Consider the following 26,076-nt stretch of genomic DNA (forward strand, 5'->3'; position numbering starts at 1 on the left):
AAAGGTCAAGGAGACAATAGTCTACATATATTAGGATGGGCAGTTGGAGTCAGAATGGCAGACCGGGAAGTGGGTGGAGGGAGGGGGGAGGAGTTGGTTCACTTTGTAACATTAAGAAAGGAAGCATAGAGAAAATAGTCTACATATATTAGGATGAACAGTTGGTGTCAGGATGGCAGACCGGGAAGTGGGTGGAAGGAGCGGGGAGGAGTCGGTTCACTTTGCAACATTAGCGTGTGTTTATATATACACACAACGTGACAACAGTCATAAAAACATATTGTGTGCCCACAAGCAATGTGAAATTAAACATATTAGAAATGTGATCTTACTCTTTTCTTTCTCTTCCATTTAACCAGACTGAGCCACAGCAACACGTGTCAGGGTACAGCTAGTCTGAAATAAATGGCTTCATGTATTGCGTCTTCTTTAATACTGTAGGAAGTCCAGAACATTTATGCTTTCTGTGATCCTCCATTTCGACCTTATCTGAGGCTTTGGTCAAGCAAAACCTCCAATATCAGGCTGATTGACAAACAATTTGCTGTGATTTGCTCTGAATTCCAGAGGTAAGCCATGGAATAAATCTGAATGCCAGGAGTACGGCAGGAATAACTCACAGCACAATCTTTGTGAATCGGGCACAACGTATCAGTTTTGGTGCTACTGAAATCGTCATCCATGTTATGCTGCACTTAGATTGGTAAGGTAATGCCTGAACAGACATCAAGGACATCACCTTCTTTTGGCCTCGGAGGGGGGCAGCTGGGGGGGGAGAAGGAGGGGGGGTTGGGGTGGAGGTAGCAAACATCAACCTCCCTTAAAGAGAGGGGTATCTCATTCTAGAAAACTCATACATTAGATGTGAGAGGTAAACACTGAGTTATTGCTTGTTTTCCCAATTCTAAAAGTAGCTTGGGCCATTTTAGGGGGACCTCCTAACTGGTGATCCGTGTGCTTAAAAGTCAGCACGAATCAAGTCCGCTGAGGGCCAATAATTACCATTAAAGCTTTGGAATGTTTGAAGCTCAACAGCATAACCTCCCCACACTTCCTCTATCGATGTGACCTGAAGTTCATAGGTCTGAATCCAAGCAGGGTTGATTTGAACTTTCCTCTTCCCAAAGTTGATAAACCGACTATCATTATAGTTCTCCAAAAAGAAAAAAAAACAGTTTCAGCAGGCACTATATGGAAGTAAATAATTGTGTTTATGTTGTCATTTTCTTCTTCTTTGCTTCTGCTCCTGCAGGTTAGATTAAAAGAATCATGTGCGACACTTGTCTGCCTTCGCTTGGTATATATTTATTTATGTTTGTACTTCTGTAAAGAAAATGTGTTCATGCTATACATCTTTATTATAAACAAGTAATTATACATAAATAACAATGCAATAATATTATAAACACAACATATTTTACATTGACAATGTTTTTTTCTGTATTATAAAATCCATTTGCAGCCACCAGCCATGTTATCTTTTATTTTTCGGCTGCTATAAAAAGATTGCATTCATTGAATTTCAGTGATAAGCTTGTCTTGTGTACTCCTCAGTCGTATACATGAATGTATTAAAAAATATTGTCCTCTGTCGAATGCACTCTCTTTATTTCTGTTTTACCTGAAATATTTATAAGACAGCTAGACTTATTTATCAACATAAATCAGACTTCAAACAAAACTGCTGGAAATGTAAAAAACATGTAAAATGATGGTTTAATTTGGAATAATGTTGGGAGTTGACACTACTCGGGGCTCTAAAAGTGCTTCTACAAATTATGTGAGTGACGTCGACAAGGCTGAAAGGGGATGGCTTCACAGAAACGCCATTTGGTGAAAAACGTGAACATGTACGGTAACGCCCTCCGCTCAGTCTTTGGGGAAGCAGACCTCTTCCACACTATTTCCTTGCTCATTTTCCCCCAGGTCATCTCGGCGATTAAGCTGATTGTACTCAAACGTCACCCGGTTAATAAATTTGCCACTGGACACCATCCGCACTACGGCATTGTCGCACCCAATCTTCATTCGAGCTACCAGAGAGAAGACAGCTGTATCAGTTGACAAGAAGCATATTTCCAAATCTGACATTCATTTTTTTTAAAATTATTCAGTTTTGACAGTAAGCGCTTATTTGCACTCTAACCACCATTTATATTTTGTATCGCTAACAGACACACGTTTTTAATATGTATAGCTGAACTTTTCGAAATAATGGCATATAAAACATGCATTTTCATAACCAACCATTGCTCCAAAACCTCATCACAGGCAAACAATTTTCTGCTCTGGGTGATGGGGAGGGAATTGCTAGATCATTTACACTCTGGTATACATTTTATATTAGTTAACTTGCACCAGTCCATCTCTATTCTGAGTCCCTGAGGCTTCCTTTCTGCAGAAGTGCACAAGCTAGGAACAGGACATGCAGGGCCATATTTACAATGAAAGTGACTCAGTGCGTGCCACAAGCCATTTGGCTACGCCGCACTGAGTCACTTTCAAAGCACAGGGATATGACATATTTACAACAATATGTCGCATCCCTGTGCTTTCCCATTTGACTGCCATGCACTGACACAGGCACCCTTGACCATGGTGCAAGGATACCTGCGCCGTAAGAGATTGTTTTTGTGCAGGAAGGAAAACCTTCCTGCACACAAACAATACATTGAGGTGATTTCCTCTTTCCATGAGTGCTGTAGAATGCAGCAGGCACAGAAAGAGGAAGAAAATGTCCTCATTGTGCCTAGCTACGCTACCACTGGGGTGGTGTGGCATTGTGACACATTTCTAGGTTTACGATTTCTCATAAATCTGGAAATCTATCAGAATACATGGGTGTTGCGTGGGAACACCCACAGCAACACCAATGTCACGTCCCTTACACACAAAGTGTTGCGTGAAAAGGGCCGATATTTCCAAGCGCAAGTAAATCCACAAAGGTGGCTTTACGTTTCCTTGTAATTATCGGACAGCAGGTTGCGCCGCCGGTGCGTCATGCAACGTGACGTACTGGCGCAAGGGGCCGGTTAAATAAGCCCCGCAATATAGAGACAGGAGTGAGCATCAATGTCCAAGACTGTTAGGTGTCTCAATGTCCATTTATTACAACATGTATCAATCACTCAGGCAATAATTTACTTCAGTGATCGCAGACACGGTATGCATCAGGGTTCTAGCAGGTCCATGCATCATTTACCTTAGTAATTATATGACTCTGTGGCCTAACGCAGTATGTGCGCAATGACCACAGGCAGTAAATATGCATTACATGACTCCAAATTTAGGGAGATTTAACAGCAGAACACATGAACCAGTATTAACAACCCCAATAAATGGCCCTATACAGTACTGAATATTAATGGCCTCAGATATTTTTGTTACAACCTTGACTCTTTTCCTTGTAATGATTGTGTGTTCTGTCAATCCATAGGGTTAGCTGGGAGACTTTCTAATAACTGAAATAATAGAGAGTGATCACAACCCTCTGCATCTAACGCCTAAAGCGAGGTTGTCTGCTTCCACTACTCGGCATAGAGCCTTATTTGGACGTTACTTTTCGGAACTTAAGGAAGGTCTTAAAGTGGTCCAAAGTTCCCTCTTGTCCAGCACGGCTTTCCTTAATCTATGAACTTTTTACCTCTACTTTATCACCATATATGGACTGCGATAATCATGCTATCCCTATTTCCACTATTCATGAAGTGGTGAGTGGTGTGGCTCACTGGTTAGAGGCGGCAGACCCGGGAGCAGAGGACGGCCCAGTACCAGGGTTCAATTCCCGACGCGGCAGGGTCGGGGACCAGGGTCAGTGGACACGATAATTCTCACCTCGGCGCCTACTCTAACCAGGGATCACACTCAGCAACTCTGGGCATTAGCTTGCCTCATCTCCACAATGGCCCCCCACATATGCCGGGATGCCTGGTTTTACCTTGGAGATACCTAGTAGGGACCATCTCACAGGGAAAGCCAGGACGGGTTCCCCAGCGGTCTATTCGCGCCAGGATACTCCGGTAGTAATTGAGCGCGGTATAAAGCAGTATATAACATACCATGAACAGTTGTTCAACTTCTTAAGTAGTCTATTTTAGTCACAGGGGGGTTCAGGCAATTTGAAAACAGCTGCCACTGAATCGGCCTCCTGGTTTACTAAGGACTGGCTAAAGCTCAATTGATAACAGTTTCAAGATCTCTAAACCCTGTGTTGATACAGGAGGCTAGATGGCGTTATAAAGAGGTGTTCAGGGCCGGACTGGGAACTGAAAGTAGCCCTGGCAAATTTTGCTAGACCAGCCCCCTCCTGGCATGTAGCGAGCGCGCTTAGCGTGTGAGGCCGAGCACTACTAGGGGGTTTGGGGTGCGTTCTCCCACCAAGAAAACTTTGGAAAAAGACAGACCAAAACTGTGCATTTTACAGCACATTTATTATTACAAAGCACATGGAGGTGGCCCCCCCATCAGGCCCCCTCTTTGCTCGTAATGCAGTAGGTTTTGCCTTTTCTAAGAATTTTAAAAACGTGCAGCTATGAACTAATTTAAAGTGAGTCAATGTATCAACCTCAGAAGGCTGTATGGCTGAATTGGCTTTGCCAAAATTTGTACCTCAGATATAAGCCTTGTGGGCTTTTCTAGCCGAGACACATTGTGGCTTCTCGCTTCTCCTTCCTCAATCATTGTTTCTCTTACCGAAATCTTTCCTTTTTTCTTCTCTTCCATCGTTGTTCCCTCCTTTTCTCACTGGTTTCCTTCACTTGTCAGTCTTCATTCCCTTGCAAACTCCCTTCCTTCTGTCTGTCCGAAGCAGTTTTCTAGCTCTTCTCTTTCCGCGCCTATTCTTCCTTTCTTCTCTCCCATCCCCATACTCCTGTCATCCCTCTGGACAACCCCTTGCCCTTCACTCTCATGCTTCATTTATCTTTCCCTTCTAGAAGTCTTTCCTCGCTTTCTCTCTCCCTCCTTTAGTTATCCCTTCCTCCCTCCTTCATCTCTTCATCCCTTCCATCTTTTCCTCCCTCCCTGACATTATTGCTGGTGTCTCCACTGTCATTTTGCCTTAACATGTCTGCGGCGGTGAGGAGATGATTGCCAGCACCCCACCGCCCCCAATCTGCCCCCGGATCCGACTCTGATTCACTTTCAATGCCGTAAACCGTTTGATATTAGGGCGGACAATCCAAAGCCCGTTGTCTGTACACTGCTGACAATCCACAGCCCCACCACTGCACACTGCTGACAATCCACAGCCTTTCGTCTGCACACAGCTGACAATCCACAGCCCCACCACTGCACACTGCTGACAATCCACGGCCCCACCACTGCACACTACTGACAATCCACAGCCTTTCATCTGCACACTGCTGACAATCTACAGCCCCACCACTGCACACTGCTAACGATCCACAGCCCCACCACTGCACACTGCTGACAATCCACAGCCTTTCGCCTGCACACTGCTGACAATCTACAGCCCCACCACTGCACACTGCTAACAATCCACAGCCCCACCACTGCACAGTGCTGACAATCCACAGCCTTTGGTCTGCACACTGCTGACAATCCACAGCCTTTCATCTACACACTGCTGACAATCCACAGCCCCACCACTGCACACTGCTGATAATCCACAGCCCCACCACTACACACTGCTGACAATCTACAGCCCCACCACTGCACACTGCTAACAATCCACAGCCCCACCACTGCACACTGCTGACAAACTACAGCCCCACCAGTGCACACTGCTAACAATCCACAACCCCCCCACTGCACACTGCTGACAATCCACAGCCTTTTGTCTGCACACTGCTGACAATCCACAGCCTTTCGTCTGCACACTGCTGACAATCCACAGCCATTCATCTGCACACTGCTGACAATCCACAGCCATTCGTCTGCACACTGCTGACAATCCACAGCCTTTCGTCTGCACACTGCTGAAATCAATGCCCAACTCTGCACACAGCTGACAGAGTCTACTGTCCCCCTGTGCACACAGCTGACAGGGTCTACCGCCAACCCTGTGCACACAGCTGACAGGGTCTACCACCACTAAGCATGGGCGGAAAATCCGTTCCGCTCGCTGATTTTGCGGATTTTCGGTAAATTCGCGATCCGCGAACGCTCGTGAATTTACCGAAATTCTGCAAATTCGCACGCAGCGGATTTTTTTTTCTTGGTGATACAATTTTGCGGCGTAAGTTCGCAATTGCGAACATGTAGGTGCGGCGTGCAGCAACAATCAAGAAATCCCCTAGCAAGCAGCATAGACCTTCTGAAAATGATGATTTTTATCAGAATAACTCCTCAGGTTGACATTTGCCTGCCCTTTTTTGGATTTGAGGCCTTTTGACTTTCTTTGGATCACTTTTGGATTAGAAATCAACTTTCACAAGTAAGTTTGTTTGGGGCATTACATTTACTGTTCTGCAGAAAAATTAGTTTTGCTAAACTGAAAGCACTCAGCCGGTGCAAAAGTTCAAATTCATCATTAGTAACCATTCCCTGTAGTGCTTCCTGACTGGGGCCCCTCCAGAGTTCAGTTGCTAGTTGCAACAATTGTATGACCCTGCTCTGACCCTCACAGCGGATCATAGAATAGCTACAAGTAGGCCACAAAGGTCCTGGAAAAAAAATTGCACTGCAACAGAAAGCAAATTACAGATAAGGAAGCAGGTGCCAGACTGGAATTTTAAAACTGTGACACATTAATAAATCAACCCCAAATTAATTAATGTCAGTTGAAGCAGGGCAGGTGTGCTTGCTTCCCCCCCCCCCCATAATCTACAGTGATGATGATGAACCAGAGGGTGGCATTGATGTACCAGAGGGTGGCAGTGTTGAAACAGAGGGTGCTGTGAACCTGTGATGATGAACCAGACGTAGAAACAACATAGTCGCGACCGTTGCGTGCCGACAAGTAAGTTCGCAATTGCGAACTGGTACAAAATCCTCGCGAACTGGCAGAAACCCTTGCGAACACTATAAAAACAAAAAAATCTGCAAATTCGCGAGAATTCGCGGATTTTGCGGATTGCGAGTTCGCAAATACGCAAATTTGCGAACGCCAGATTCGCAAAATTCGCCCATGCTTAATCACCACCCTGTGAACACAGCTGACATAGTCCACAACCTCCCTCTGCACAAAACTAACACAGTCCACAGCTCGGGCTAATGTTGTAGCGGTGAGAAGAAAGGGTTATGTGTGCATAATAATTATTCTCCTCTCTGTCAATGGTCAAAGTAGGAGAAAAAAGTAGCGGAACTGTGGGCGGAGAATCTGAGGGTGGGAATAACCTGTGCATAGGGTCAGTGGGCGGAATCAGAGGTGGGTCGGAAATTGTTGGAGGCCAGAAAGCAGGCAGCAAGGGCTTTTAAAACCATATTATACTTGCAAACATGATGCCCCCAACTGAAGTCAGCACCAGCCGCGGTTCATGCAGGTAACAGCGGTGGGGAGGTGTGGCCGGGTAAGTGGGGATTTCGAAAGACGATGTAGAGGGAAAATGAATAATTTATTTAATTTTCCCTCTGCATTGTCCCTTGTAATTCCCCCTTACCCGGCCCCTTTGCCCCACCGCTGATACCTGCACGGAACGCTGCTGGTCAGCATCTGGTGCGGTCGTACTTCTCTCGAGCCACCCTGCTTAAGTGTCCTGTGACCTCAGTGACAGAGTCATTGTCACTCTATGGTGTGCTGCTTCATAGGCCTGCCTGCAAGACTGAAGGTGAACTTCAGAATGAATTGTGGCGGACAGGCCTTCTAGTTTAACCCACACTTGTCACTGCTAGGTCCACCTGCTGGTGCTAAGACACCAGAGCTTCTAAGGTCTTGCGAAGCCTTCTAAGGTCTAGCATGGGAATGTGCTCCCTCAGGGGGAGTGGTCTGGTGGACTGGTCATGAAGGCTGAACCTAGTTACCCAGTTCCAAACTCAGCAGCTCTGACCAAAGTGCCACATCCTCTCTCCCACTGAACACCATACTGCCGCACTGAGAGAAACCTGCACTGCACTGACCCGCTATAAACACCTGGATGTGACTCAATTCAAATTACGCACTAGACAAGACTAATATGCTGCCTAAAAAAAATATGACAACATTCTAGAAAAAGCCATCGCTTATAGGGAATGCAAGATTAAGTAAAGCATGTGAAATGTAAGCAGAAACAACATGGTTACCTTTTTCTTTTTATACTCCTTATTCAGAAATTAGTGAGTGCTTTTGCCTGAAAAGTCAACTACAGGGTCCAGAAGGAATCCACTTCAATGCCATTGCCTATATCCTCACAAAGCCTAAGCAGTATGGTTTAAAAAGACCACATTCGTGAACATAGAGCCGCAGTCCACATTTTGTTTACCAATTCACCAATCCAGCAGGTACTTCAGTACCTCCTGGAATAGGGCACTTTCCCACCCAGGGAAAACCATGTTGTTCAAAGAGCAACAAGAAAACAAAAGTAGCGCTTCACTGGCAAACACTGTAAAGTGGCGCTTATGTGTTCAGGTGTGAATAAATCAATCTGCCCACCTTGCAATCACTCTGTCTTGCTTTAGTTAGTTAGTTAGTTATTTTTCATATTTTTTATGTTTTATTTCTCTCCACCCCGAGGCTGCACTTAGAAATTGAAAAATTTCAAAAAAGACTTCGTTTCCAGCAAAAGTGTTTTCCCATTTCACAGGGGAGCAAATAAACGAAAGGAGGAAAGTGAAGGTACTACCTGTTTCTTGAAGGCTCATTTTCACTAAATGGGGAGGAGCAAGACAGAAAGAGAGGGGAGATAGGGAACAAAGAGGGGGGGGCAGCTGCCAGCAGCAGGAGAACTGGACACTATCCTTGTGTACTCTGGGCAAGAAGGAATAGACAGAGTCCTTTTCCTTCTCTGCCTATTCCGCCCATCCCCAAAAGCTGAGCCTTAAATATCGGCCTCAGCAACTTCTGCCCTCTGGGAGGCATGTTTAAAATAAGAAAGTAGGGGAATGGACTTTATGTAATTAAAGAAGTAGGGGCACGCCGTGCCCCGCTGCCGATCCCGCCCACTGCTCCCTGTGGCTATGTTCTGGGACAGTGCCCTCCTAGCAAGTGAATAGCTTGCAAGAGCGCTTTTTTTCACCCCCATCAGCACTATTTTGGAACAAGGTGTGTTTTTATTTGACAGTACAGGGCCAGTGCAGAATGTAAGTCCGTTTGTGGTCGAAAAGTGGCGGGGCTGTCCACCCTCCTGTGGTCCAGCCTCACAAACATGCTTCTCCCCTGATTGTGAAGATATTCAAAATGTAAGCAGATTTTGTTTGGTGAACTCTGCACGATCTTCTATTGAGCCGGGCATGTTTTGTTACAGGTGAGGCTTGTTAGAAAGTGAAACAAATCTCCCTGAAAACGCACAGGCATCTAGGCACTATCATGGTGGAGGCATAACATGGCAGCCCTTTGCGCATTCACCCGATCTTTGAGCAACAAAGGGAAGCGTTCTGTAAGTTATGGAATAGACAAGGAAGAAAGGTCTATTTGTTGCCCAGAAAGTGGTTGGCAGTGGGAGCGGGAAAGCGGAAGGTTAAATTGGGGCAGATAAAATGCCCTGCTAATAAACTTCCGGTGTGCCAAGATAAAAGTGTGCACTCATTTTCGGGGTGCACCAGCTGTCAACGTGTGAGAGTTGCAATGTTGTCCCTTGTTGCTAAGACTGTGATGGAATGTTGTTTCATCTTCTGTGGGCAGTATTTTGCATGAAAGACGCTATTCCGATCCTAGGGCCATATGTATCATTCTATCGTTTTGCGAATTCCAAATAGCGAATTTTAAGGAATCGCTATTTGGAAATCGCAAAACGGTATGTATGTAAATAATCACTATTTTTTAGCGATTTCCAATAATTCCTTATTTGCGAATTCGCAAGTTGCGAATTCGCAAATAAGGAATACATCCCATTCATTTCTAAGGGCCTCTTGGCCCATAGAAATGAAAGGCAAAATTGCGATTAGCAATTTGCTAATCGCAAATTTTGCGAATTTTCCAGGGTGCAGGGGTGTCTCAAGAACACCCTGCTGCACCCCTGAAAATGACATGTGTGCGCATATGGCGCACATACATGCCCAAAGGGCATGTATGAGCGTCACATGGCACCTTTTGTTTTAAAAAAAAATGCTTTTTGAAAAGAATTCGCAATTTACCACCAACTACAAGTTGGTGGTAATTTGCGACATCTTATTCCAAAATCGCAATTTTTAAATATTTCATACATGCGATTTCCTAAATGCTTGTGCAATGTTAAGGAATCGCAAATGTTGCGATTCCTTAACATTTGCGATGCGATAATTTCATACATCGCATTTCACGTTTTTCTTGTCGCAAACGCTGCGAATTTCCGATTCGCAGCGTTTGCGACAAGAAAAACGCTTCATACATATGGCCCCTAGTGGGTAAAGTAGAGGTTGCTAAGTACAGCAGTGCATCATGCTCCAAGCGGTGCCTCTAATGCTGGTAGCTCATGTTCTGTGACAACGCTGCCTCCTGAGCTTTAGATTGTCAATGGGAGACCGTGCCCTGTGATGTCACAGTAAACGGAGCTCACTGCCACTGCACTGCCTCCCGTGCTTTTGGATGTCACTGTAGGCGCAGATCTGTGAACTCTGCCCCTGTGCTTTGGGATGTTCCTTTGTGACGTCACCGTACATGCAGCCCTCTGACTCCTGTGCTTTGTTTTGGGCGTTCTTCTGTGAAGCTTTGCTTTGCTTTGCTTTAGGACATCACTGATAGAAAGTTTACTTAGAAGTGGCCAAGCCACGAATTTTATTGGGAGTATTAAGCCAGGTCATGGACCGAAGTTCCAAAGCACAAGCCGAGCCATAAAACGATTCGGCATTGACAGCTGTTAAAATGAATAGTTAATTTTAAACCAATTCCAGTGCCCTAAAAACGCTGCCACGAGCGAGACAGTAGACAGAACGCTTCCCTCTGTTACTCAAACTGTAACTGTTGATGTCACTCTGAATAATAACCACTGCTGCGGTCGCGGAACCGGGCCGGGGCCTAACCAGGCTTTTGCAATTCCGGCGGCCGGCCCGGTCACGACGCCCCCAGGGTCAGGGTGGGAGATAAGGATTGCATTTGCATTGCCGATCATCAATCACCTGTGGGTGCCGAGCGGCAGCTTACAGACACGGCCCGGGCAGGCAACAAATAATTAAATTATGGGGTCAAGCCAGGGACTCTAGGATCCGCTCCAGCCTCTCGTCCTCTCACTCTCTGGCCTCCTCTGCCTCACAGTCACGCTCACTTTCAGTGTGCGACCCCCAATACGCTTGCGCATGATCACCACCAGGTACACGGACTCCAGACCCCCGCCCTAAGGGCGAATGACATGCCGCGCAGACGCGAAGGCGGAGATTGAAGACGAGCATGGAAGGGCTGTGCTGTGCAGCCACCACCCAGTGGATTTTTAATAAATAATATAATGTCAGGGCTGAAATGAAATAAAATCGGGTGATGACATGATATCCACCACGGACAAGTCAAGGACGGTGCGTGCAGCACCACCAGGCAGCAGCTACATTTTATGCAGATAGTTGTTGTGTGCTTTTTCTGTGCTTGGTCACACCAAAGCTCGAATCGGCCCCAGCAACAAAACCGGCCCCCTGAGATAAAACCGGCCCCCATCCAGCCTGCCGGGGGATTGCCGGTGCCCGGCAGTGCCAGCCCGGCACTGGAGGTGTTTGCGGCATACAAAAAGGGTTGGGAGGACCAGAACTGGCAGGACCAGTTAGAGGCCTCCAAAAGGAAAGATAGTATCTCCTTTTGATACATAATTTCCCATGGCAGTTTGACTGGCAGCACTACGACTGTACACAAATTCAACAGCAGGTAGGGGTTCAGCACTTTGCCAAGTTAACCTCTTCACCCCGACCCCACCAGATCAATTGCCCATCCGTATTGCTCAGTAGTTGACATCAGTTCCCTGCCAATCCCTGTACCCTGGACCTTAGTTAGCAATCATCTATTAGGCATGAGAACATCCTATACTAGAGTAATCTATCATAAAATTCCAGACTCACCCACTCTCAATTCTGTGGTTGGGTGTGTATTCTCTAATGCCCTACTGTCCATGCCAAACCACTGTTTGTGACTACTAATAGGAAATTCCAGCGTGTATTCAACTCGACATATCCTATGATGTCTGCCCTACTTGAACAATACATCCATCCACACATAAACAGTGAAAGCAAAAAAAGTGTGGCGGAGAGGAAGGCACCTCACGGGCGAATACCCTCGGGGAAATTGGCAGATGTTACCAATACTTTGCCCCTTTCTCATCATTGGTTGCCATTCCTTTTCCAGAAGACAATGGTGTCACAACACAAAAAAGTGTGAAACAAATGGTGTAAAACATTTTTTTTTCGTACTGTCACCATTGATGCCTTCTATTTGTCTCTGGAATACACATCTCTGATGACTGACAGCTGGCTTCTTGCATTCTGTCTAGACAGCCACAGACAAAGGAAGGGAAGGTGTGACTGAGTGATCATTTGCATGCTGATTGGTCTTCCTGAGCAGGTTGGGAGGAGGAACTGACACATACACATGAAAGGGGTGTGTCCTGTCCCCACACAAAGAGTTGTATACCCCCCTGTAGTGAGTCTAGAGCCAGGACAGGAAAGAAAGGGACTCTGTGCACATCAACGCATCTCTTTGAAGTCTCCACCACTTCAAAGACCCAAGTGCATATAAGTACTGGGCCTCTGACACCACCAAATCAGAACACTTTTAGAACTGAGGACATTCTACCAGGAAGAAAGATGCTTGTTTCCGGTCCAGGGAAGACCTGCCTTGTCAGTTCAGGCGGGACTGTTTCCATGAGGAATAGGGTCAAGGCTGATTTGAATATGGCTGGGTCTGAACTGGGTGGTGAAGAGAGAGAATGATGATAGATTCAACCCAAATCTAATAGTAACTGAGGGTGAGTGTCAGAAAAGTTTCAGCACTCTGTCCATCTATCGCATTGTGTTTTCTTTGTGCTGCTGGAGGGACTGCCACTTTACTGAACTGCTTGGTTGTTTTGACCAGCTGCCTTCTTTGCCTGGGAGTGAATAGGACTGGACCTGTGTCTCTACATCCCAGAATGTAAGTATCTCCAAGGACTTGTTGGCTTGCCGCCTGTTTATGAGTTTCAAGGATATCAAAGACCTCTTTCTTCACCCTGCAAACAGCATCTGGACTTTGCCTGCTCTGAGTCCTGCTTTGCCAAGTGGTGCCAATTCAGTCCTGGGCCCTTGGAAGTGAGTGTAAAATGCTGCATCTGCCAGAACATCCACGTCAACATCGTTGCGCAGATCAGAACTGACGAATCCTTCCTGTTGTGGGAACCAGATAGACGCAATGCGCTTAGAACCAACGCATTGACATTGTTGCACCAAATGGAACAGGTGCATCCCACCATTTCTGGAACCGGACTGACACATCACACTTGGAACCCCCTCTGGAATCACTGCATGCGAACCGAAGCATCGATGCCACTGTATGGAGAAGATAGACTGTCTTGTGGAGAAATCCAGCGCATCACACCAACTGCGTGGGGATCACCGACACATCTTGTTGTTGGTGACCAGGATCAACGTACTTTCGCTTAGCGGGCCCTGCGTAGTTCCCTATCCCCTCTCGCACTCCATCACGGTCAGCCTGAACTCTTGACTTTGTCCCAGTCCAGCATGACCAATTTAGACTTTAAGAACTTTCTGCTTCTGAGTGCTATTTTTACATTTAATCTTTAAAAGATCAGATCTTAACTTCTACTGATTGAATTTTTGTCATTTTTGTCTTGTTTTATATATAAAATTACTCTCTATTTTTCTAAACAGGCGTGGAGTCTTTTGTGGCATTTTCAATAAGCTAGTGTTTGAAGTGTTGCACGAATACTTAAGGTTAGACAACAGTGTTACCCCATTTTAGCACGTACCTAGCTAGGAGCAGAATAAATTGTTGAGGCCCACTAGCACGGTAATTTTAACTCACAACCACTCCACCACACCACACTTTTGCACAACACATAGCCTTTTCACAAAATAGTGCTCCTGCGTAGTTCGCTAGTCGCAGCACGCCCCTTTTCGTAGAGAACTGGGATGGCCCCAATGATGAAGCATGTCACCGTGGGGAAACCCCGGTGAGTGAGGGGACTCTAGAAAGAAATTTTTCTTTCTTATGGTAAATACTGACAGAATCACGCAGTACACCACACACACGAACTAGGTCCCTGGACCCACTACAATGGGTTTCTGACTTTTCTGACATAAATTGGAGGCCGACCTAGTTCTGCTTTATCCTCCTTCTCCCCCCATTTTCTCCTTGCGCAAATACTTTACACATTGCTCCTAAGTTAAGCCTGACTGCTCTGTTCAAAGCTAACAGAGGGTGAGCACAGATTATTTCAAAGTGTGTTACTGACTTACCCTGACTAGGATTGTGGTTCTTGCTTGGACAGAGTGCATACCTTTGCCAACCAGAAACCCAATTTCTAACAAACAGCTTGAAAACTAAAGCGAACCTCTCACAATATCTCTGACAATGAACGGTCACTGATGAGAGAAGATGCACTCAGTGGTTTACATCTCCTTGTCTTTGAGAGTGGATAGAGCTCACATTATGAGAGCCAAGGTGAACCTAAATGTGAGAGTTTGCATTACTATGGGAGTGAGACAACACACCGACTGTGGATGCAAGCCAGATGTTCACCAGTGGGCTCAGGTTTTTTGACACATAACTCAGCAATCCTGACTTGCAAGTCTGAACCTGATTTTTACCGACTCACGAGTTGAACCTGATATTAACTCATGAGTTCAAGCTGCTGTCTTGTGATATCCAACTTCCTTTTTGGTCGAAGTCTGCCAGACATCTCAGGTTTCTGGTTATGAAAATACATCTTGTGGGAGTGAGGATCTTCCTTCCTTGTCCTCGTTTTTTCCCACAATGCGCGCCTGCAGCAATTCTGAGTTTGACTTGATTTTTTTTGCTTTAAGATCTGTTGTGTGTTTTTATGTAAGTCAAGATTCCACCAGATTGTCTGCCATGCCATTGGTTTCTAGTCGCTAGTTTGTGAAAGCCTGCAAACTGTCCAAATGAGTAGACTTGATTGCTCAGGTTTCTTGTAGGCAGAAAATGTACCCCTCTTGCAGCGTTTTCCTTGCAGATTCATACTTAAGCGCTCTCTGAATGCCAGCCACATTCCAGGATATGATTTTGATGCCTGATTTTTTGGCTTGGCTGGTTCTCTGATTTCCATTCTCTGTGCTGATAATTTGATTGTTGTAACACCATTCTGAGGGAGAATCCCTAGTGTTAGGAATGGTAATTGACGGTGGTGGTGTTCCCCCTTGTAACTCCTAGAGATGTGTCTGGCATTACTGTTCTTCTTTCGATCTAGTGTGCAGAAACTTGAAGTTTCCTGACTTGTGCCTAACTTAATAATTGGCGATTCGTACATTTTTTGCTATTTCGAGTTTTGAGGAGACCCTTGTTACATCTTCTTTTTCCTTACCAGATGGACTCTACATTTGTAGCATCCAGCCTTTTATGGAGTCTGGCCCTATAGTGTCGGATTCTGTTTTGTCAATGATTGGGTTTTGGTGATGTTGACTGGAATTTGGGGAGTCTCCAGTTACTTCGTCCTCCCATGCATGATAACTTTTGCGTTTGTGATATGTAGCCTTTAAACAAGACAGACCCTTTTGAGATGATTCCTGTTTTGACATTACTTGGATTTCGCTGGTAGGGTGGCTTAAGGTTCCTTAGGTAATTTATCATTGTTAACAGGACTTCTGGGAGTGTCATTAGTTTGTCTACAATGTCAGTACAATGGCACCCACTGACTTCAAGCCCCTTCTCTATATTGTGAAGTTTGGCTGAGGTTTTTTACAATCGCTAGGGCTATTGTGTGAATTATGTCCATTTGGATTTCCAGTTTATGTGGTTGGCAGGTGGGAGCATTAATTGCTGCCATGAGAGTCGTGTTTATAGAGGACAGCAGTTTGTCTTGGCCATTGGTAAGATCCAAACTTAAAACTGTATTGTCCTGCAAGGGGTTGCCATATAATTTATCGGGTGCAAAGATCGACTGGACTGAGATCTTGCAGGTATGACCTTGCCCCTTCCCCTGTTGTGGCAGGTGTAGGCTTTCAATGTCGCCTACATTCGAAGGTGCTGAAATGTTGTTATCCAGCTGGCCCCAGTCTGTACCATGTACATATTCTTCCCCCTCTACCAATAATAACTCCTTCATTTTCTCCTATAGATTTATTTTTTCTGTGATTGCGGGCCCAAAATCCTGCTGGTAACCACTGCTCCCCCTCTTAGGCAAGTTCATTTCGCTGGAAATTTGTATGGAAGACAGCTTGTTCGAAGAGTTTGTGTTAGTTTGGAGAGTTGAGGTGGTCTTGCTTTTTATTGTATACGTTTGCCTTATGATGCTGGTAGGCTGGTTCTCCTTCATGTCCGTATCCATTTTAGATTTGGTCACAGTTAGGCGAGACGGAAGACCTCCTATGATAGAAGTGGGTGTCGCTTTGGCTACAGTTGGAAAGTATGCAGTAAGTGTCTTATGTTTCAGCCCCTGTCTGCTTTCCATTTTTTCTGTTGACCAGATAATTCAATGTTATGTATTTTTGTTTGACATGGGAGTGACCAATAGATTTTGTTCTATTGACCCTACTGTCTCAGGGTTGTTCTTTGGTAGTAGGGATTCGCTGTCCTATGCGTAATTAAACAATACCTCATCAGGGTGCTTATATTCTGTTATCCCTCCCATGTTTATATTGGTCTTTGATGATGGACATTTTCTGTCCATTGTGTTGATGGTGAAAACCACATCTTCTTGGACTGTAGCCATGCTTTTTTAGTTCTCTTCTTTGTGGTATTCGCTTGCTCCGCTTGTTGCCTTTCACCATTGCCGTCTATCCTTTGTAGAAAAACTCGGTGGGTGATCTTCCAACCCTCCGCAAAACAGGAAGTCTTTCTTTTCCTCATAGTGGTGTTCACCCTCGTTCGCAAGAGATTCAGAGAGTGATCCTGTGTGTTTCTAGCATGATCTCCTCAGCACACGTCAAATTCCTCTTTTATGCTCATTAAGGGATATTAATGCTCAAAGTGAGGTAAAGGTGGGAGGTCCTGTGCTTATGGCGAAATTCCCTCTGTTTTTTTTATTGACTTCGTGTGGTGATTGTACCAGATGTCCGCTACATTGATAGCTGCCCCTTCTGCTTTGAAGGCGATGCCCTAGCGCCTACCTCCATCAGGACTTGGGGTTCAGGGCTGTTTCTAGGCTGCTTTGAGCTTTAGGCTGCTATGGTCCGGCTTTCGTCTGACTCAGGTCCGATTAAAAGCAAGATGGAATAAAAGATGGAGAGCATATGGCGAGCGGTGCACAGTGAGGAAGCCCTCAAGCTGCGCCTGGCACCTAGCCAGGACACTTCTACAGGCATCTCGAGCACACTCTCTGCCGGGGCTAGCTACAGCTGCTGCGCTTGCGTATGCGCTCCAGGCTTTTTACTGGATTGTTTCTCTTTTTTTTAATGGGCAGGACTCGGGGCTAGGCAGGAGTTAGGCGTTCTCCACTTTCTGTGACTGTGCCACACCCTCTGCAGTCTCGTCCCACCCCTCCGAATCGAATCACCCTTCCTCTAACCGATATCGATACCATCAACAATGCTGCACTTGCCTGGGCTGGTGCAGGGGCAGAGGTACAGCGGTACGGAGCGCAGATGGTGTGGATCCTGCCCACTTTTGATTGATTTTAGCAGCGACTCTGCTCCCTGCTCCCTTGCTCCTTGCTCCTCACATGTGCTCTGCGTTCTCTCCACCTATCAAAAACATTCTGAAAGCTTCTCTGGGAATGCACTCTACCTATAGCTTACTATTGGCTATGCGGCTTGTAACTAACATTTTCTGGCTTTCTGTTTGCTGGCTTTATTTGTTGTAGGCTGTCCAGCATGTCTTTGTGGCTCCTGTGGAGCAAACCTTGTTTACCAGCGCTTCTTGCATTCTTCCATGAATCCTCACTTTCTGTAAAAAGGCCTTTACATTTTGTTCTAATCTTGTCATATTTGCTGTGTGTTCAGAGACAAAGGTCAAATGTCAGGCTCTGTCTTCCCAGGGAGCTTGAATTTTACTTTGCTTTCTTTGACTTTAAAGTGAGAGGATTTATGTGACAATCTTGTTGGGTACTGAGAAACAAAATGTTTTTTTCTAGCACACAACACAATTTAAATGAAGATACCACAATTACAAAAGCACAAATGAAGCAAATCTTTTTGTAATTCGGAAGTGGGTTGGGAACAAATATTTTAATACTGATCAAAACAAATCAGTACATTAGGTGCTGCCATTTCCACACATTATCGTTTGTGCGTTGTTTAGTTTTATCAGAAAAATTGTATTTACAAATTTAATTGCTATTTCTAATGAAAATCTGTTGTCGGTAATGGTAGTGTGCTACCACACAATACATACTCTACACTATGCCACTGCACTCTACACCAGTCCACCCTACAACACGCCACTCCACCACACTCCATGCCACTCTATGCTACTTCCCACTGTCACACTGCTCCACTCTATGACACTCCACTCTACGATACTCCATGCCACCCCACTCTACAACATGACACTCCACGACATTCCAATCCATGACATTCCAATCTACGATTCTCAATGCCACTTTACTCCAATCTGTGTCTCTCCACTACACTCTAATGCTTTACTCCACTCTATGCCACACCACTCCACTATACGGCACTCCACTGTACACCACTCAACTTTACTCTACTCTGCAACACTTTGTTCCGCTCAACACCCGTTCACAAAATGCCCCTCCACTCTATGACACTCTACTTTACTCCACTTAGCTCTACATCCCTCTACTTTGATATTCAATGACACTCTACTCCACTCTACTACACATCACAACACTCTGCTCAGCCCAATGCCACGATACCCCACTCCACACTATGCAATTTAACTCTAGGCTACCCACCCAACTCTATGACCCTACTCCAAGACTCTACTTTACTGTATGGCACGTCTCTACTCCCCTCTATGTCACTCCACAGAACTCTATGGCACTCTTCGACACTCCACTCTATGATACTTTATTCCACACTATGCCCATCCATTCTACGCTCCACCACTCTACTCCACAACACTCTATTCCATGACACTCCACGCCTCGACACTCCACCTCATTCTTCTACTCTACTCCGCTCTTCACAACACCACTCTACATCTCTTCACTCTACACTACTCCACTCTACACCACTACCCCACTAACTTTTAACCATGCCGGACAGCAGACACAATGGTGTACAAAATGGTTAAAACACATTGACAAATCCAATCTCACTTGCATAGACGAGACCTATTGACTTTGCCAATGCTTCTTTAAGTAAAGGATACATTTACTTTCACTGGGGTATACCCTACCTCCCTGAAATTCTAGCCCATTTGTCCCATATATCAGAGGGAGATTGGAGTGAATGCTCATTACACAAACATGCTGTTTTTCATAGATCTTTAGACCAACTGGACTGCTGAATTTCAATTTCCATTTATATTTTTTTGATTTTTTTAAAGAAGATGTTTTAACTGTACGACAATGTTACATCACAGTAAGAGAAATGTGGAAAATAAAGACCTATCTATATTTACTATTACAATAAGAATATTACTCACTGACAACTAGACATAACAGCACAGCTGGGGAGGAAAATATAAGAAAGAATGAAGGAGAAGACAAAAGAAAAGATATGAAGAAGGAAGGGTATCAAATATAGGGATTACTTATATAAGTCACAAAAAAGATCCATATCTAATTGTACAGACATTCCTCGTTGCTTCTGAAAATCCTAACATGTTCGTATTTGTATAATAATAGAAGATTGTATTGGATTTATATAGCTCTTATCACCCAGGGGTCTCTAAGCGCTTGCCTTGGGAACCCGTCCTGGCTTTTCCCTGTGAGATAGCCCCTACAGGGCATCCCCATGGTGAAAGCCAGGCATCCCGCCGCGGGGGCCGTTGTGGAGATTAAGCAAGCTTAATGCCCAGAGTTGCAGAGTGTGAACCCATGATTAGGTCAGGCACCGAAGCGAGAATTATCAAGTCTGTGGACATTTGAGCTCAAGACCCTGCCGCGTCGGGAATTGAACCCTGGTCCCGGGTCTGACCTCTGCTTCAGGGTCTGCCTGCTCTAACCAGTGAGCCACACTTCTCCACTATCCTCAATCCAGTCATCAAGTGAGAGAGTTGTCTTATACTTCCAAAGTTTCAAAAGTAATTCTTGGCTAGCATAAAAATTCAAAACAATTTCCAATTTAAAATCTAACTCTCTGGTCAAATTGGCAGTATTCTATACATTTTAACTTTGGGATATTTAAATATATGTTGTATTGATTAATGCCAAAACATAACAAAAAGCACACAGAAAGGTTATGTGAATGTAACTTTTTCTAAAAGGTTCTTCACAGATTTTGCAATAGTAAAATGGGATCAGACCTATCAGTGGTTATCTGAGAGTCTTTCATGATCTATCTATCTATCTATCTATCTATCTATCTATCTATCTATCTATCTATCTATCTATCTATCTATCTATCTATCTATCTATCTATCTATCTATCTATCTATCTATCTATCTATCTATCTCTCATATTGCCTAGTATATCTTAGTTTAAAAGAAAGCTCTAGAGGCATGAATTTATCTTAATTTCAATTCACAGTGAAGTCTAACTATCTGAGTGAGGCACTGCTTCAATTTTAAGCTTATCTTTTTTAAAGTCACTAATTATGTCCTCATTTACAAAACTTCATGGATCTAAAAACCGTGAACAATTTCTAATAATGACAATAACATGGAAAGACACTACTAGTAGGTTTTGACTAGGGTGACATATGAAACTCCTGAAAAACAGCAAACTCAAACATGTACTCACCAGGTCCATGAAAAGAGTAACACAAGTCAGCCAGGGGAAACATCTTCGAAGGATCCAGACCTGCACCACCTAGAAGCTCCACAAAGTCACCAACTCCATTACATCCTACTGGTGGGTATTTCTAAGAAGAAAAACGATAGGAAATAAGCAATTTAACCCTGAAGAAACACATTCAGTTAATGACGTTACAGTATATTACCCTATTTCTCATGATTCGGAGTTTCAGATGCTTCGAAGATTCATTCCCACGATTCCTAGTTATGCTGTGTGGGAATGCACCTGGTAGAACAGCGTGTGGTATTTGCTTAACATACTGTGAAATGTTCCCCAACCAGTTTACATGTATTGGAGAACACTTAGGCATTCTGGAGTGTTTATCCAAGAGTCTCTGTCTTCAGAATATGCTGGTGTGGATAGGACGTTGCTGTTAATGAGAAGTTACAATAAGAAGATATTCATCTACATCTATATTGCCTTTGTACTTCTTCACACTGGCGACGAGCATAGAACAACTGACCCAATAAAGATAAAGATGTCATTTCTCATCTCTTCCTAAAGACGAGAATTCTCAACGAACAGCAAACGTCCTAACACAGCTGAGCCTAAATCTAAAACTGCGCGCTTTGTTTTTTTTCTTCCTGAAAACAAGACTACAAAATATTTAAGGCATCTGATTAAGCGGTAAAAGTCTGGTTGATGAAGTTCAAGTGAATAATTGTAATATTAAAATGCTTTTTGACTCAGGAGCAAAGATATCACTTATCCCCAAAGAGTTCTTTGACAAGATGTTGAATGGGAAGGTGAAAGTTTATAAACCTGACATCAAGCACCTAGCATATGGTGGTCAGCCCATAAAGTTGTTTGGTTACTTAATGAGCGACATGGAGTACAAAGGGAGGCTGACTGCAGGGAGGATATACCTCTCTTGTAGAGGTGACAGTATCATAAGTTGGATACACCAGGCTGATCTGGGTGTGGCTTTGGTTACTGGTGCTGATCTATGTATTATTCACAGAAACATCTTTTCACATACTGTTCCTATGAATGTTGTTTCCAGCGATTTAATAGAAGTCAATCCAAGCAATGATTTACGTATTGAATTTAAAAAAAATCTGTGAGAGGTTAGGATATCTCTCAGGATACGCACATAAAATCATCCTCAAGTCTGACGCTATGCCCGTGACATGTAAGGTGTGCAGTGTACCTTTGGCTTTGAGAGAATCTATGCACGCTGAACTTGAGAAATTAAAAAAGGAGTGCATCACTGTAGAGACGGAAGCAAGTGATTGGTTGGCTACAGTTGTTCTTGCATGCAAGGCTTATCTATCAGTTATTTCTAACAAGTACCCTCTTCTTAATATCACTGTGTCTAGTGGGCATACAAGTTAACAACAAAGTGCAAAGAAAGCACAGAAGGTTGTAACAATTGGCTAAATGTCAACATAAGATATGAAGTGTGTTGGACTTGGCCCATTTTCCCAAAATTTTTCGCTTTCACCCCCCTATTTTAGGATGTCTCCCCCACGGTGGAGAAATGTATAGGCCATGTGTGGAGTGAGATGTCATGTGAAATGTAATGCAATGGTGTGTGCACTTGTTAACCCCCATTGTAAAAATGCACCCTGGTGAAATGTCGCTCTTAAAATGGATGCCATGGCAGTGTGGTGTGCCACCTGACTGTGGTAGGTTAGCAGTCTAGATGTTCGGTTCCCAGCCATCCCAGCTTTTGGAGGGAACGCCTGGCACCCAGGTAGCTCTACTCCGCCCCCTGAGCCAGTTAGAGCCAGTTCCCCAGAGACTTCTAGAAGCTTCTGGCACTGCCTGGGAGGTGGGGTGAGGGGCGTATAAGTAGGGGGGCTGTGCAACCATGTGCTCAGACAGAGCAGGGACATGAATGTGAGGGGACCTGTTGCCAGGGGGTACCGCCACTTTGGCCTGTGTGCTGGACCCTGCACCCAACTGAAACCCCTCCGTTGTCCACAGGGCTAGTGAAAGCCCCACTGCAGGAGTACAGGCTGCTGTACAGGAGGAGTGCCAAGCTACAGTGGAGGATGGTTGTAAAGCCTATAACCATCTCTTGCTGAGTTCCCACAGACTGCTGACCTTGCACAGTAGTGCCTGCTGCTCTGCTACCTGGCCCCTGAAGAAGGAAGGAACGCTACTAAAAGTGCCAGGAAAAGAGGAGTGTCTGTCCTCTGCAGCGCGGGGCTGAGAAGGCACAAAATTGGACTGGAATGTGCTCCCAGGAGGTGAGGAGCTAGCACCTACCACGCTGTGCTGCGAGAGTGCGAAAATTCCAGTGACTGTGCCCTGCTGCCTGCTCCCTAACGCCTGGGGGGGGGGGGCACTAGATGTCATTGCCCTAAAGAAGAGCGGTGTGTCTGTGCTGGCCAGAAGAAGATGAACCCTGCCTTTGGCCCCTGAAGCTGGTGGGGATGCCGAGCGCCTGGTAAGCGCTATACTCCACGACCCCAAAGGAGGTGAAGAGCGTGCCGCCAGGGAGAGCTGTATTATTAATGCCATAGCGGGTGCCCACCGTGCGTGTGCGCTGATTCTCAACATTATCGATATAGCTGGTGCCTACCCCGCTTCATGAATAATTTATAAGCAGGTCCCTACCCCGCGTCAGGCCGCAAAGCACGAAATCACTGCCGCGGCCGAGCCGCCACAAGGAGAACTGCCGCCTGAAGACGTCGCGGGTGCCTACCCCGCAAATGTTTGATTTAACGGGAGCCTACCCCGTGTCATGGCAGCGCTTGTGCTGATTTAGGGCCAGAGGGAGCCTACCTGACGTTGCTGCACTTAATTAACCCAGCGGGTGCCCACCCGGCACTCCAGGTGGTGCGTGAGCCCTGCAGCTAGAACGGAGCCTGGGGGAGGATCGAGGAAGCCCTGTGTGTGGAGAGAAGCAGGCAGGGATTGCCGAGGCACATTTTTGGTGCCTTTCCTGCCTGCAAGGACATCAGGAGCGGCGCAAGTGGAGCCGGTGAGTGGTGCCCTGTCTGTCGACGTGTAGGGGGGTGTATCAGGGCACATTGCCGGTTCCCGCCCCAGTGTCAGGATCCTTTTGGTGGGCTCCTGGGAGCATCGCAGGTGCTGGGAGAGGCTCCAGGAGTGCCGCGTTTGTGCCCTGCACAGCTGCCCTGCCTGAAGGTGGGTAGCTGCAACGAGGGGGCATTCTGGACCTTTAAGTCCCAGAGAAGGCCCCCCCACCGTGGGACAGTGTCAGGCTAGGACTGCCTCTACACGACTGCCCTGCCGGACAGAGGGCAGTCGCCATCGTTGGAGGTATTGTTAATTTGAGGGCCTCACTATGCAGGATGCCTGCCATGTTTGGAAGTGCTGATCATGCTCTAGGTCTGGTGAAGATACCTGAGGTTCACCCATTTATGGCCTGCATGACTGGTTTAGGCCTGTTGTGATGTCATGCTATGCGGCTTATGTGTACCCCCTACGCAAATGTAACTTTGGCCGGGGCTATGATGGATATGCCTTAATGCTTCACGCCCCCGGGCTAGGTTTGTTGTCTGCCTGCCTACGAAGATGCTCCAGGGGTTTATGTTAATGGAAGTGGTGCCCCTGGTAGAATGCATGATGTTCAGGCTTTGAAGCCCACAGGTAACGCCTTGACGATGCCTCCCTGGTCATCGGCCTTACACCCATGAGGTATAGTGAGGCTAATGCCTCAGGTATTGCGCATGCTTGACTTATGCAGTTGGTGAGTTCATGCCTGACCTAAGGTGTTTAGACCTTATACTCAAGTGAGTTGAGCAAATGGGTTTATTCCCCCAGTGACGATGCCAGGAGGTATTCCTAATGTATAGATGCCTGGTTCCATTGTACTGTCTCACGCTAATGTGACTATGCCTAGTGCCTTTACGCTAATGTGGTTTGGCCTCCTGCATTTATGCTAATGATGTTCCCTCAATGTTCGTGTTGGTTACACTAAGGATGATGCCTTATGTTTAGGCCCCTTGATATGTCTAAGATGTTGCTCAGGTTTTATGCACCGGGGATCCATGCTACCTGATGCTTATACTAATGTGCCTAATGTTTTCCCGGCTAAGGTTATGCCACTGCTAATGGAGTCTGCCTAATGTTTATGCTTTCTATCTTCATTACAGGATTGAGACTGTTGAATTTACCTTTTCCATTTGTCCTTCACCCTTCCCTTCATCCGAACTGTACCAGTAATGGTCCTGGCAGCGGCCCGATTGGCGCTGCCCTGTAAATAGTCCCCTTATAAGTCCTTACCTAGTGCCGGCTGGCGCAGGTTATTTGAACTGTGATTATGTTCCAAGGTGTTTATCTCATAACACACTTACTGTTTTCACCTAATCTTGTGTTGCATCTCTTTTTGGAGTGTGCCTTGTGTGTCGCTGTGTGTACTGCGTGGATGCTTCACACATGTCCTCTGGAGTTTGGCCTGCCCGCTCTGCACCATGCTACCCCATTTCTAACAGAGTGATGGAAAATGCCAATGCCCACCAATGTACTCAACATTAATAAAAACAGCAAACTGGACAAGATAAAAGAACAGCCTTTAAGAAAACATAAAGACTCCTCTTACCCACATCTTCCCCCTTTCAACACAAAACAAACACACATTCTACTAAACCACACACTACCAACCAAACACCATGTGTCACAAACATAATAGTTGGCCAGACAGACATGAAAGAGAAAACAAAGGGAACCAAACACCAACGGTGAAATAGAGATCACCCACAGTAACAACAATTACATACTAAAGGGCATTCAGCCCACAGGAACAACAATTACACTAATGTGAGAGACCAACCTACAACCACACAAAAGTGGAAGGGATGCGCGAACAAACACACAAACAGCTCTCTACTATTACACCAACACAAGTGGGGGATACCCAAAGTCAACAGTCAACCACACAAAGGCGGAAGACGCGAGCGACTCCTACCCAGTCAACTCAAACACCAAACCAACCGGGTGGTTTACCTAAATCAACACACACCGACTAAAATAGTGGCAGACCAAAGTGGCTTAGCACCTAAAAGCCTACTCACACACACCCCACGAACCATGAAGGATTCACATATATCCACCCACAACGGCACCATGGTGGTAACCCTG

At 45.5% G+C, this 26,076-nt stretch overlaps 1 protein-coding gene across 1 annotated transcript in view; it reads right to left on the reverse strand.

Annotated features, from left to right (window-relative positions):
• Nucleotides 1–1,287: 1,287 nt before the first annotated feature.
• Nucleotides 1,288–26,076, reverse strand: part of CRHBP (corticotropin releasing hormone binding protein) — a 206,258-nt gene continuing 181,469 nt past the window's right edge. Inside the window, exons 6-7 of the mRNA XM_086962971.1 lie at nt 20,968–21,088; nt 1,288–2,033 (exon numbers count right to left, since the gene is read on the reverse strand). Of these exons, the coding sequence (XP_086819097.1) occupies nt 1,870–2,033; nt 20,968–21,088 (285 nt within the window). The 3' untranslated portion in view covers nt 1,288–1,869. The remainder of the gene's footprint in view (nt 2,034–20,967; nt 21,089–26,076) is intronic.

The sequence above is a fragment of the Lissotriton vulgaris genome, chromosome 3_1, assembly GCF_964263255.1.
Source record: "Lissotriton vulgaris chromosome 3_1, aLisVul1.2, whole genome shotgun sequence".
Lineage (NCBI taxonomy): Eukaryota > Metazoa > Chordata > Amphibia > Caudata > Salamandridae > Lissotriton > Lissotriton vulgaris.